General features: G+C 45.0%; 1 protein-coding gene across 2 annotated transcripts in view; it reads left to right on the top strand.

Annotated features, from left to right (window-relative positions):
- LOC146181658 (neprilysin-1-like) overlaps window positions 1–8,193 on the top strand; it is a 64,195-nt gene extending 56,002 nt beyond the window's left edge. For both annotated transcript variants that reach the window (XM_084576656.1, XM_084576655.1), the window contains exons 17-19: window positions 6,055–6,156; window positions 6,284–6,360; window positions 7,611–8,193. In XM_084576656.1, coding sequence (XP_084432782.1) covers window positions 6,055–6,156; window positions 6,284–6,360; window positions 7,611–7,710 — 279 coding nt within the window. In that variant the 3' untranslated portion in view covers window positions 7,711–8,193. The remainder of the gene's footprint in view (window positions 1–6,054; window positions 6,157–6,283; window positions 6,361–7,610) is intronic.
- Window positions 8,194–13,639: the final 5,446 nt, after the last annotated feature.

Genomic DNA, 13,639 nt, shown 5'->3' with positions numbered 1-13,639 from the left:
ATGGGGACGTCAACTGACCTCCTCCAATCCTGTGGCCACTGCAGGGTTGTCCAAATCTTCTGACATAATGTATGTAGACTGTTAACAGCGTCATGGTTGAGGTTTCGGAGCAACTCAGCTGGAATGCCATCAATTCCGCTAGCTTTGTACTTAGCAAGGCTGGCTAAGGCCCATTCAACTTCACTCTTCAGGATGCCCGGCTCGAGATCAGTGATCACAACCGTCTTATGTTGGGTTTGCACAACCGGGTCCTTCTTGTACAGTTCTCTGTGTATTCCTACCACCTCTTCTTTATCTCTGAGGCTTGAGTGAGGTCCCTGCCTCGTTTGTCCTTTATTACGCCCAGCTTAGCACAGAAGCTTCCTCTGATATCTTTGATTGTCTTATACAGAGCTCTTGTGTTCCTCAATTGGCTGTTGTCCTCAACTGCTTGGCACAGTATGTTCAGGAAGCCATTCTTATCTCTTCTTGCTATTTTCTGAAAATCCGCATTGAGAACCCTGTATATTTTTCTTTCCCCAATAACTTTTGCCAATCTCCTTTCCTCAGCTATTTGCAAAGCCTCTTCAGATAACCAGTTTGCTCTCTTGTATTTCTTTTCCTTTGGAACTACCTTAGTAGCAACTTCGTGTATTATATTACGAACATCAGTCCACATCTCTTTGGGCTCTCTGTCTTCTAGATCTAATCCTTGAAATCGATTCCTCACTTCCACAGCATCTGCTGATGGAATTTGATCCAGATCATACCTGAAAGGCCGTCTAGTTTTCTGCGTTTTCCTCAATGGAAGCTTAAATTTGGCAACAAGAAGCTGATGATCGGTGCCACAATCGGCCCCAGGCCTTGTTTTTACTGCTTGTATAGCACTTCTCCATCTCTGCCGGCAAATAATATAATAAATCTGATTCCTGTGCAGACCGTCCGGTGAAGTCCATGTGTACAGGCGCCTCCTGTGCTGTTGTAAATGGGTATTCGCTATGGTGAAGTTGTTTTCTTGACAAACATCTACTAGCCTCTGCCCAGCTTCATTTGGCTCACCAAGACCAAACTTGCCTGTAATTCCGGATATTTATTCACTCCCCACCTTAGCATTCCAGTCTCCTATGAGAAAAAGGACGTCTGATGATGGAGTACGGTCTGAAAGGCATTCAGCATAAAATCTCTCAACGTCAGCTTCTTGAGCAGTAGTATTTGGTGCATAGACTTGGATAACTGTTATGTTGAAAGGGTGACCTTGGCTCCGAAGTGAAATCATTCGGTCGTTTTGGGGGTTGTACCCTAGCACTGATTTGCCCATTCTTCTGTTTACTATGAGAGCGACCCCATTCCTTCTCCTGGCTTCGTGCCCACAATAAGACATAATGGTCGCCGGAGTTAAATTCTCCCATTCCGGTCCACTTGAGCTCGCTGATACCCAAGATATCAATGTTCAATCTGTCCATTTCTCGCTTGACGACATCCAGTTTACCTTGCGTCATAGATCTTACATTCCATGTTGCTATGTGATATATCTCCTTGCAACATCGGACTTTTCGGTCGCTTCCCGACACATCCACAACTGAGCGTCCTTTTGGCTTTAGCCCAGCCGCTTCATTCGTCCTGGAGCTATTAGGAATTGCCCTTTGTTTATCCCCAGTAACATGTGGGACGCCTTCCAACCTGGGGGGCTCATTTCCGGCGTCACATCATCAATGCTATTGTTATTTCCTGGCAGGAAATACTGGAGTGGGTTGCCATTACCTTCTCCAGAAAATCACATTTTGTCAGAACTCTCTGCCGTGACCCGCCTATCTTGGGTGGCCCTACACAGCAGCCCCTCGACCACGACAAGGCAGTGATCCATGAAGGGGATCACTGGTAGGTCCCACCTATCTGAGGGGGGGTATGTAGCGGGGGCTAGCCTGCCACCGGTGGTTGTATTTTTTTAGGCCGTCATTGCACCCGCCACCGCGCAGTGGTTACGGCGCTCGACTACTGTTCCCAAGGGCGCGGGATCGAATCCCGGCCTCGGCGGCAGCTTTTCGATGGAGGCGAAAAGCAAGGCGCCCGTGTGCTGTGCGATGTCAGTGCACGTTAAAGAACCCCAGGTGGTCGAAATTTCCGGAGTCCTCCACTACGGCGTCTCTCATAGCCTGAGTTGCTCTGGGACGTTAAAACCCCACCAACCAACCAACCAACTTCGGTGATGGACGACGGCTGTTGCGACGCGCGTCTTTCTCTCTTCCTCTTTTCCTTTCTTTCCTTTCTATTTTCTTCTGTCCGCACGCCCCGCCGCGGTGGTGCAGTGATAAGACGCCCGACTACTGTGCCGAAGTACCCGGGTTCGAACCCGACCTTGGCGGCTGCGTTTCGATGGAGGCGAAACGAAGAGGCGTCCGTGTGCTGTGCGATGTCAGCGCACGTTAAAGATCCCCAGGTGGTCGAAAGTACTCCGTAGCCCTCCACTACGGCTCCTCTTTCTCTCTTTCCACCTTTATCTCCCACCTTCCTCCCTTCCCTTACGGCGCGGTTGCGGTGTCCACAGAAAACAAGTGAGACAGTTACTGCGCCTTTCCCTTCCTATAAATAAACCAGTTCTTTTTTTCTGTCCGCACGAGGCAGTGGAGGTAGCCTAGCTACAGAGCCAGTAGCAGGCCCGTGCACTTTCTTTGTCTTCTTCCTACAGTCGCAACAACAACAACGCCTACATTATAACACTGCGCGAGATGGATGATGAACGCTCTGCTAAAGTTGCGCGTCGGAACACGAAGGCACGTCGGAATCAGGCGCTGAAAAGGCGGCGTGCCGAAGAGACCGATGAATGTTTACGTTGGGAGAAAGGCACAATATGTAATCAAAGCTTTGCAATGAGCGTAGACATGTACATGAAGTTTTCTCTTCACTCTAGAATTAACCAAAGTTAAACCACCAGCTAATTTTTACCCACCCCACTGCGGTGGCTGTTTTTAGGGCGTTCGACATGTCAAACCAAGGACGTGGGTTTCGATCCCGGCCGCCGCGCCAGATTTTCGGTGGAGGCGAAAAGCAAGGCGTTCAACTTCTGTCCGATACTAGTGCGCGGCTAATCCCAGAGTCATCTTTCATATCGCTTCCAATACAAAACTAGTCTCAAAATCAGTACCCAGCTCCTACTGGTTGGCCCTCACCGGCGGACAGGGCCGTGCTTTGCTACTGGTTTTCTGTTGAAAGCACTATGCAATCTGGCCCCGTTTAGTCCAAATTTCCGGTGCTCGCCACTTCGGCATCTCTCATAGTCTGAGTTGCTTTCGGATTTAAAATAGCCTGATTGCAGGCCAGTTGGTGGGACATCGTAAAGATAAAATCGCCGAAACGACAGGACGGAGGCAAGGAGACAACAAAAAGGGGTACTTTGCTTTTGAATGTTAAACATTGTAACCAAAACCACCTTTGTGGCACTACAATTATCACACTCCTAATTGCCTATTATTCAACACCAAAAATAACACATACTTGTTCATCTTCAAGACGGCTCGAATATTACAAAGGCCGAGCAAGAGAACACACATCACGCAAAAAACGCTGATTTAAACCAAACATCGTGGAGAAGACATCAACAAGAAACGATATTGAAGAGTGAAGGTGAAAAGGCTAAACTTAACTAAAGCCCAATGGCGAGAGAGATGAGAGCATAAAGAAAGAGGTGCGACAATGAAAGCGCTAAAAATGGCGGTACGCATTTCTCCCTTCTTGGTATTGAGTTTCTTTGTCGACAAGAAGAATAGAATGCCTTCTCAAACAAAGTTTTGTTTTTATTCTTAGAAATTAGGAAAGGTTCAGTTACTTCCCTTTATGTCATATTTCCAGCCGTGGCTAGGAATTCAGCTTCTAGAGACACGACAACCCCGCTTATTGTACTTCATGCAGTGTACGACCAGACTGCCTCCCTATTTACTCGACAAGCTGCGTTCGTGTTCACTCGGCCTTTCGATAAAGCAACGTTCATGTTGACCGATGTGCTCCATACTAATTTCCTCCTCAATATCAAGCATTGTATTTGCCCTAAGCTAAGTTACCCAAAAAATAAATTGGACTCCACTTCCAGTTTACAGTGGTCGGTTGCCCAGAGGAAGACGAGATGAAGGAAAACCACTGTTGCGTATGCTGCCTGATTTGGTTTCTGGTCGTAGCAGAGGATGGTGATTTTTATTTATTTATGACTGATTGCAGCGAGCCTTCTATCCTTCCAGGTTATAGGAAAAGGAACCATTCTGTAACACGGCATGTGTTGGATTGCTGCACGAACAAGCAACCTGCAAAGTTGAAAGAAGACATGTTGTATTTATCAGTGCAACACTTGATAAATATTCACAGGGTGTGCATGCTACCACAGGATCCCAGAAATTCGTATATGACTTCAGTGGCGCATTCTGCATGCAAGGTGCTGTAGTGTAGCGTACAATGATTGTAGGCGACGAGGATGTACGCTAAGCCCAGCGCCATGTGTAAAGAATGCGGCACTGCAGCCACACATGAAGTTCTGGTATCAACTTTGCGTTGCTTCACGCAGAGGGAGAGTGAATACTAGCGCAACTTGTCTAGTGATTTGGAAGCAATCTGACCATACACTGCTTGAAGTGCAAAAAAAAAAAAAAAAAAAAAAACGGGATAGTCGTGCATTTCTAGAAGAAGCTAGATTTCTCGTCCCGGCTGCAAGCAAGACAGAAAAATAATTGGGACCTTCCTGAATGCTAAGAATGCGGAACATTGTGTCAGCACGCCCTCCATTCTTCATTCGGATAAGGAAATTAAATACCGAGAACGAATAATGCGTACCGCCATGCTTAGCGCTTTCACCTGTTTCTTGTTATCCCTCGCGCATTTAGATTTTAGTTAAGTTTAGCTTTCCCCGTCACTCTTGTTTATTTTTCCTCTGTTCATGGATGGATGGATGGATGGATGGATGGATGGATGGATGGATGGATGGATGGATGGATGGATGGATGGATGGATGGATGGATGGATGGATGGATGGATGGATGGATGGATGGATGGATGGATGGATGGATGGATGGATGGATGGATGGATGGATGGATGGATGGATGGATGGATGGATGGATGGATGGATGGATGGATGGATGGATGGATGGATGGATGGATGGATGGATGGATGGATGGATGGATGGATGGATGGATGGATGGATGGATGGATGGATGGATGGATGGATGGATGGATGGATGGATGGATGGATGGATGGATGGATGGATGGATGGATGGATGGATGGATGGATGGATGGATGGATGGATGGATGGATGGATGGATGGATGGATGGATGGATGGATGGATGGATGGATGGATGGATGGATGGATGGATGGATGGATGGATGGATGGATGGATGGATGGATGGATGGATGGATGGATGGATGGATGGATGGATGGATGGATGGATGGATGGATGGATGGATGGATGGATGGATGGATGGATGGATGGATGGATGGATGGATGGATGGATGGATGGATGGATGGATGGATGGATGGATGGATGGATGGATGGATGGATGGATGGATGGATGGATGGATGGATGGATGGATGGATGGATGGATGGATGGATGGATGGATGGATGGATGGATGGATGGATGGATGGATGGATGGATGGATGGATGGATGGATGGATGGATGGATGGATGGATGGATGGATGGATGGATGGATGGATGGATGGATGGATGGATGGATGGATGGATGGATGGATGGATGGATGGATGGATGGATGGATGGATGGATGGATGGATGGATGGATGGATGGATGGATGGATGGATGGATGGATGGATGGATGGATGGATGGATGGATGGATGGACGGACGGACGGACGGACGGACGGACGGATGGACGGATGGACGGACGGACGGACGGACGGACGGACGGACGGACGGACGGACGGACGGACGGACGGACGGACGGACGGACGGACGTATGTAATATACTATCGGGGACAAAACAAAAGAAAAAGAATTTTAACGTGCAGGTGGTGCCTTCTTTGGCGTTAACTTGATTCCACATTATTTCATGTAAATCTCATCTCTTTTGCAGGCGTACGACAGACTACTGAAAGAGGGCTCTGAAAACGACACCCGCTTAATAGGCTTGGAAGACCTGTCCGCGAAACAGCTTTTATTCATCGGCAACGCAATGGTAAATATGCTTTCTGAGGCGACAATCTATCTGAGCATCATGGTTACTTAGGAACGACACATTCTAATTACAATAAAATGTGGCGACTCGTAAAAGAAATTGATTTCTTGCTTTCCTATATGCGCAGGTATGGTGCAGCACTGTCCGCCCCGAGTATCTCAAACAGGTGATCGAGTACTCTCGACACAGCCCAGAACAGTACAGGTAAGGCTCGGGGAATATATTTCATAATACAGGCACTTAAAGTTGCCACTTTTATAACTTTCAGTTCATCATTCTACATCGTACGTTACTTGTACTCATTCAAAATATTACATATGAAACATTTCTCTAGTTGGCGAAAATATCGGGAAGCATAAATGGGATCAAGAAAAATGACGGTACTATCCTTCAGATAGCGGTAGTAACAGCAGCGAAGTTAATATGCACAATTTTTAGGGTTGTTTTTCTTCGAAAATCTCTGTGGCGATGCTTTTTCCCCATGGGCTAACTAACATGCTCGGGTTTGAATCAAAAATGACTTGGCTTTTTGGCGCTATACGGGAGGCAACATTTCTAGTGAAATGTCACTCCATCTGCAGAGTCTATTCCCCCTTGTTATATTACCGCTTTTGAGCAATGCAAAACAAAAAAATATATACAAAATTTGGTCCCGGAAACTTTATGGCGCCCTCTCCTTATTCTAGCGGTTTTAACAAAAATCCGAGATGGGCGTAATATATTAAAAAAAGCCAAAGTGTATCCAGTTTTTACAAAAACATCTCATTCCATCCATCCTTTTTGGTCCAACCCGTCTCTCTTTACGTGCCCCTCTGTCGATATGCATCGCCATCCATCCAAGCTCTCTGCATCCTACCTTGTCGGAAGCTGCCCTCCTCCTAGACGCTTTTCCTTCCTGGGTGGAGCTTTATTAATCCCTTCTATATGGGTATGAAGATGCCAGAGTATAAGCAAAAGTATAATTTACTTATGTTTTCATGCTACGTTTGTTACGTTCATTTTTTTAGACATATCTTTTTTGTTATTGTTGTTGGTGCGGAGGGGTGGGGGAGTGACTGTCCACCAGTGGTGAATTGTAGCCTTTGAGACATAGATTCTGTTTCTTCTCCAAACCGCTGAATTCGTCGAGCGCATGTCGTACAAGTGTACAGAGATTCGAAATCTTTTAAACGCTCATGATATAACACAAAACATTTCATTTCAAAATGTCGAATTTAGTAGACAAGAGCCTGTGAGCTGCGGAAAGTAGTGTAAGAATGTGCTCAAACAATATACTCTACACCTGAAGCTTTCCTTCAGCTGTCTCGTATGAAACTTATTTTCGATTGTCCAGGTAAGTGTGAAGCAGCGAATACTGATTGAAAGCATACCGGCATTACTAAAAATTATTGAACGCACTGGAACCATGCATCTTCATTGCTAAGAAGCCGACGTATTGTTCTCTTTCTTTCTAGAATTAACGTCCCAATGTCGAACATGCAAGCATTCAGCACTATATTCGAATGCAAAGCGAATTCAACGATGAACCCGGACCACCGGTGTACTCTGTGGTGAGGTTGGCTATCAAAAGAGGATGAGGAAGGAATGCGGCAGCAGTGCAAAAGCCATGAAAAATCCCGCGGTCTGTGCAAAAATAAATTTTGCTTGCCTATTCTTTATTTTTATATCCTGGCACACGAAACAAAAAGGAAGCATTTAATTGGGCGAAATCTTGATTTAAGCAGAAAAAACTCCTGGAGTCAAAATTCACACTCTAGATAATAGCGAACCTTTGAAGTGCGGTTTTTTAGAAGAGCTTCGTGTTCTGCAATAAAACAAATATATTTCATAAGGCACACAGTGAAAGGTTTTAAAGCGAGCACGGTCTCGTAATACTGACCCGATATATGGAGTTTTGACTTAGGGTAACCGAATTTTCCAGATCGTGTGTGTGGTAACCAGATTCAGGGTGCAAGTTCTGTTCACCTTAATTGCTGAAGCTGTAAGAGTTGTGCTGTCAGTTCTTGTTGGGAAGCAAGAGCTCCAAATAAATTTTTCAAAGTGCCCCTACAGTAACATATTGAGGAGTTGCTTTACAAATAAGTAGCTAAAACTAAGTAAACGTCAGCAGTTACAGTGGAGGACGTATTATGGTAAATCCCCCGGACTAAACGGCATAGCCGTTGTATTGTAAAATAATGGCGATGTATGTATGTATGTATGTATGTATGTATGTATGTATGTATGTATGTATGTATGTATGTATGTATGTATGTATGTATGTATGTATGTATGTATGTATGTATGTATGTATGTATGTATGTATGTATGTATGTATGTATGTATGTATGTATGTATGTATGTATGTATGTATGTATGTATGTATGTATAACTTTATTAAGGAGCCGGCAAACGACGGGTTAAAGCGTCGTGACGCTGGCCAAGCGTCGACCCGGGGTTATTATGCCCTACTCTGCACTACCTCATTTGGCCCGTTTGTGGTGGGTTGTGAGGCGTGTGCTTTTCGAGCGCATCCCGGGCCTGCTGGACGGCCCGTAGTTGAATGTCCTAGCCTGTATTTTACACACTTTGAAGTTCCGGCGGGTATGTCCTGGATGCAGCTTCGGTCGGGAACCTGGCACAGTCCCACATGGTGTGCCATTGGTCCACTTGACATACACTGCCCATATCACTCGTGTAGATGTCTGGGTGGAGGACGTATACTAATGTTTATTTCCAACAAAAGATAGGATATCAAGCATTCCGAAGCTGTCAATGCCTAATACTAAAAGGGTTTCATAATCATAGGCTGTGAAGTTCCGTGGTACGAAGATTATTTTTGACCCCTCCACCAGAAATGTTACATAGTCCGAAAGGTCAGAAATTACTATGACACAACCACATGTGGGAGTGACCAAGACGCAGGTGGTAAATTGAACACAACCGAGACTGCAACAGACAGAGCGAGCGTACCAAGGAGCACTTTTTTTCTTGTGATTCTATCCGTATGTGACAATATGATCAACTACCACGTATATAATGCAACAGACGTATTTCAATATAATGAGACCTTGCAAGCATCAATTGAGTGTTCTGGCGGCCAACACCTCAACGGACTACTTGTGCTCCACTTCTGTGCCCAAGGATGCGGGATCGAATCCTGGCAGCTGCAGTCGCTTTTTGAATGAAGGCATAAAGCAGGGCGCCCTTGTGCTGTGAGATGTCAGCGCGCGTTAAAGACCCCCAGGTGCTCGAAATTCCCAGACTCATCCACTATGACGTCTCCCATAGCCTGAGCCGCTTTGGGATGTTAAACCCCAGAAACTAAACCAAACCTTTTCGAAGTCCACTCATGACATGGAATCGCATCATTGAACATTCCTTCCTGCGCACATCACTAACTTGTTCAAACAGTTCAAACAGTCGTCTAAGAAAGAAAGCTACGGCCGTCCTTGTCTCCAGGTTATTCGAAAACTAGAAAATAAACTTGTCTCGAAAATTAAAAACATACACTATGTCTATTTCACTCAATTTGTAGCAAAATATTCGACATATCATTCGAATATTAGCACACCCCTGGTACATATATGCCCACTTTGTTCATTGTTCACAAAAGCGTTGGTTTTCAGATGCCGGTTGAGATAAACACTTCACCGCAGTTTGCTGAGCGAAGTTTCTTCGTGAGATTTTGGATGTAGCGGCCAACGGACGACAGGCAGATGGCTGCAGTTAGGCAGCAACGCCGATGTGAGCAAACAAACGGGCCTGCAGTAACTGTACACATGCGATATATTGCAGATCAAACGGATCTGTCGTGAATGTCCTTAAGAGCACTGAAACTGCGTGCGTCAGAGCTTCTGAGCTCCCGTCGGAGTATGAGTCTCAAATATCAAATCAGCCGGACTGTGTACCCAATGCAGCGCTAAGGCCTCTCCTATATTCCTCCAATATTCCAGATGCATTCAGAAAACCCCAGCTGACTTTTTAACCTCATCCGCCCACCTAAATTTTACCACCTCCTGCTACGCTCAGCTTCACTGCAAAAGATCAGGACACACACAGAAATGCGGCATGTCCAGAATCAATGCGTTGGTGCCAGTAGCATCGCAGTTCGTAGAATGAGGACCAGTTTTGAACGGCTATCGGTGCTACTCGAGGCAGAACGGCCACGCTAACCGTGCACTCAAGGTAGCCATGTTACCAGTTGCCACCGCCACGCATAGTATGCCCATCATGAAGGGAAAAATCAACGTTACTAGAATAAGCTTCAGTTTAAAAACTCCGGATGCTGCGCGGCGCCGCCGCTGCCTTGGGCGGCGAGTGGCGCCGCGCAAGCTTGGTAGCTTTGCGAGTCGAACCAATCTACCAAGCTTCACCGCGCCGGCGCCTTTGCCGGAGGCTGCAGGCATGACGGCAGTGAGGATAGTAAACGAACTAAAGCACTGCGCAGACCTGATTTTCCGACCCGCGCCCATCGTTTGAAGATCGAACCCAACGCGGGCTCATTGCTCCAGGCCTGGGCCCGGACAAGGCCCACGCTGACATGAAGCAAGCCCGAACTGGGCCCGCTCTACCAAGTCTCGCCCTTGTCTAGCAGACAGTCGGAGCGGATTTCTTAAAAATGTACAGTTATGACGAAAAAAGAAATGCTTCACAACACCTTTTTATTTCATCGTATGATTTATTCCTCATTTACATGCAACAGTACATAAAAGAGTCAACATTGTAAATAACGCGCTACGAAACAAAGCGAGTAGAAGAAAAAATTTCCAAAAGACTGCATGAAGTATTTTAAAGAACAAGTTTCCAATTTATCCCAATTGGATAACAATGGATCCCCAACTGGGATCAACTGGGAATGTATTCCTTACACCAACCAGACAAGTTAGGATTTTTGCATGAGGTGTTATTGAAAGAGTGCGAGACTATACTACTAAAGAGACTGTACTACCAAAGCCCTTGTCTGGGCTAGTTGGTTGCTAGATTCGGATATAATTGCTATCACACGAGAAACTGCCCATCTATTTTCTGTACGCACCTTGCACATGCTTCAACCATTAAGTCCGAAGCAAGATTGTGATAAATTTATCAACAATACTGTATGCGCTTAAGAGCCGTAATTTTCTCTGCTATCTGAATTGCTAAATTAGCGCTTGTAGGTGTGCTGTTCACGATTTTTTTTTTCCTTTGGTCATGACTGTATTTCATGTGAATACCTTAGTTTATTATGTCGCCAACGCACTCCTTAATCCTGAATAGGACTGATGGTATATTTAAAATAAATAAATGATACTGCTTAAATGTTTCGTAATCACAAATCAAGATCTAAGGTTTGAGAGCTATAGATTACAGAAATTTTAAATATGGCTTCTTATTAGCAATTAGTTCTTGGGACATAATATTTGCTCAATCACACAGGCTGTCTCCTGCAACTATGCCTCAAGAACCTGTGTTAGCAAGGGCAGAAGAAAAAAACCCCTACATATTCTCGTGAAGCGTTCAATGTCGCACTCCGCATCCCTATGGAGACGAAAAGCAAGACACCTGTTTATTGTGCATGTATTTGCGTTTGAATACCCGGATATTCCTATTGCTGTACGCGCTTATTCGATGCCGTTTATCGTAGCATAGAGATGCTTTTTTTTTTGTTTTGTCTTCTTTTTTTTTTTTCGGGGGGAGGGGGGGAGGCTAAGGCAGAGAAAGGCTATCTTTGAAAAGATGGCTGTCTGCCGAGCTTATGAAGCTTCAAATGGCTAGTCACTAAGGTGACAAACACAAAATCGAGAAGATAAAAAGAGTGCCTTCTGCTAGATCCGACGGAGTGGGCTCAACAAGGAGGTTATATAGTTCTATATAACCTCCTTGGTGCTCACTTATCGCTGAAAATTCCCACTTTTGTAGGCGCGTGCTCATATAAACGGGCTTGCGTCATGCATTGCCGCGGTCCATGAGACCTATACCGTAGTAGAGCTCGCTACAGTGTTTTGCGCTTTTTCGTTTTAAGTTTTTCGTTTGTGTCGTTGAACAGGCGTGCGCACCCAAAGTAATTTGGGCAAACCAATAGCGCTGATTAAAATCGGTCTACAAATGAGATTTCCCTCATTCGGCGTTAACAAATGTACATTTAGTGGCTTATTCAAATCCACTTGAACGATTTTAATGCCGGGATTCCTTCATTTCCGAAAGAAGACTACACAGCTAGCTCTAGCCTGGCCTAGGTCCGCAACCTCAAGCCCTAGCCCGGCCCGGGCCTCGAAAAACAGTCACTTTCAGGCACGGCCCGAGCCATGTAGTGTTCTAAAAGGAACCATTTTATTAATCCTGCTAACAAGTTCATTTTTAAAGCGTGCGTATATCCGTGAGTCCTTTTCACGCTTGAAGGCCCTTTTCGTGATACTACGCAGAGTAAGTCAATGGACGAATAAAGCGTGCGCGCAGACCCGCCCACGCTGACCGGCCCCGTTACCATTCCTACAACTATAAAAAAAAAAGAAAAAAAAAAGCACTGCAAGGTGTGAAGAACTTAGCACGACAACTTGAAGAGAAAAAAAAAGACGTACGCAGCGCGGTCGCCTGCGCTTGTCTACGCTTCCATCCCTCTCCAAATTAGCGCACTTTCTCTCCACAGCAAATTACAGCACCAACTTGCCTGGAAGATATGTTTAGTGCACTCAGTAGTGCATTCGCACTGGATACAAGCTGTCCAAAGATATGATTTGATGCTGTATCGTAACGTTCACATTTAATCCCAATTCACTAATTACGATAATCAATACAGAAGTGCAGTTATATTTGTCATAAGCTATCTAACAAAATAGGATTTGATGCTGCAGCATGAAGGTATAAATTTTATACACGGATAAGTAATTAATAACAACTAAATAATTGCTACACTTAATCTAGCGAAAGTATACTTTACAAAGCTATCCAACAATATATTACTTAATGATGTAGCGTTCATTATAGTCACAGTTTACTAATTAAAGGGTAACAACGAAGAACTATAATTAGTCGAGTGAAATCATGTCAACATAAGCTGCACAGCCACTGCGGACACATTTTATACATACATTGCGTACAGGGCGGGTAATAAGCAAGTGAAGCTACGCATTGATCAATACGCATGTACGCTCATTACATTTCAGATTACTAAACCAACAATAACTAGCAACTGGGAATAGTCCCTATTGATTCTGGCAAATTGCACTACCGGCCGTTCCACATGCCACAATTCTGATATTTCACAACTCCAATTGCCAAGTGTGGCAGGGAAAACATTGCAAAGGCTGCTCTCAAAGCTTTTTGACACATAGACAATTTGTCTTAATTAAAACATGCGCACACAGCTAGTTTCTCAAAAGCAGGCGTGTGGTGTCTGATTGTGAGTACAAATCACGCAAAATATACCAGAAAAGTATAGTCTTCCCAAGTTGGCAAAAACCAGACAAACATCTCGCGCGCGGGCTGCTGCCGCTTTAAGAATGGCTGCTTGTAAGGTTTTACA

The sequence above is a fragment of the Amblyomma maculatum genome, chromosome 8 (genome assembly GCF_055883805.1).
Source record: "Amblyomma maculatum isolate TAMU_Amacu chromosome 8, ASM5588380v1, whole genome shotgun sequence".
Taxonomy (NCBI): domain Eukaryota; kingdom Metazoa; phylum Arthropoda; class Arachnida; order Ixodida; family Ixodidae; genus Amblyomma; species Amblyomma maculatum.
The sequence above is the reverse complement of the archived record's forward strand: the minus strand, read 5'-3'. Positions and strand labels throughout refer to the sequence as shown.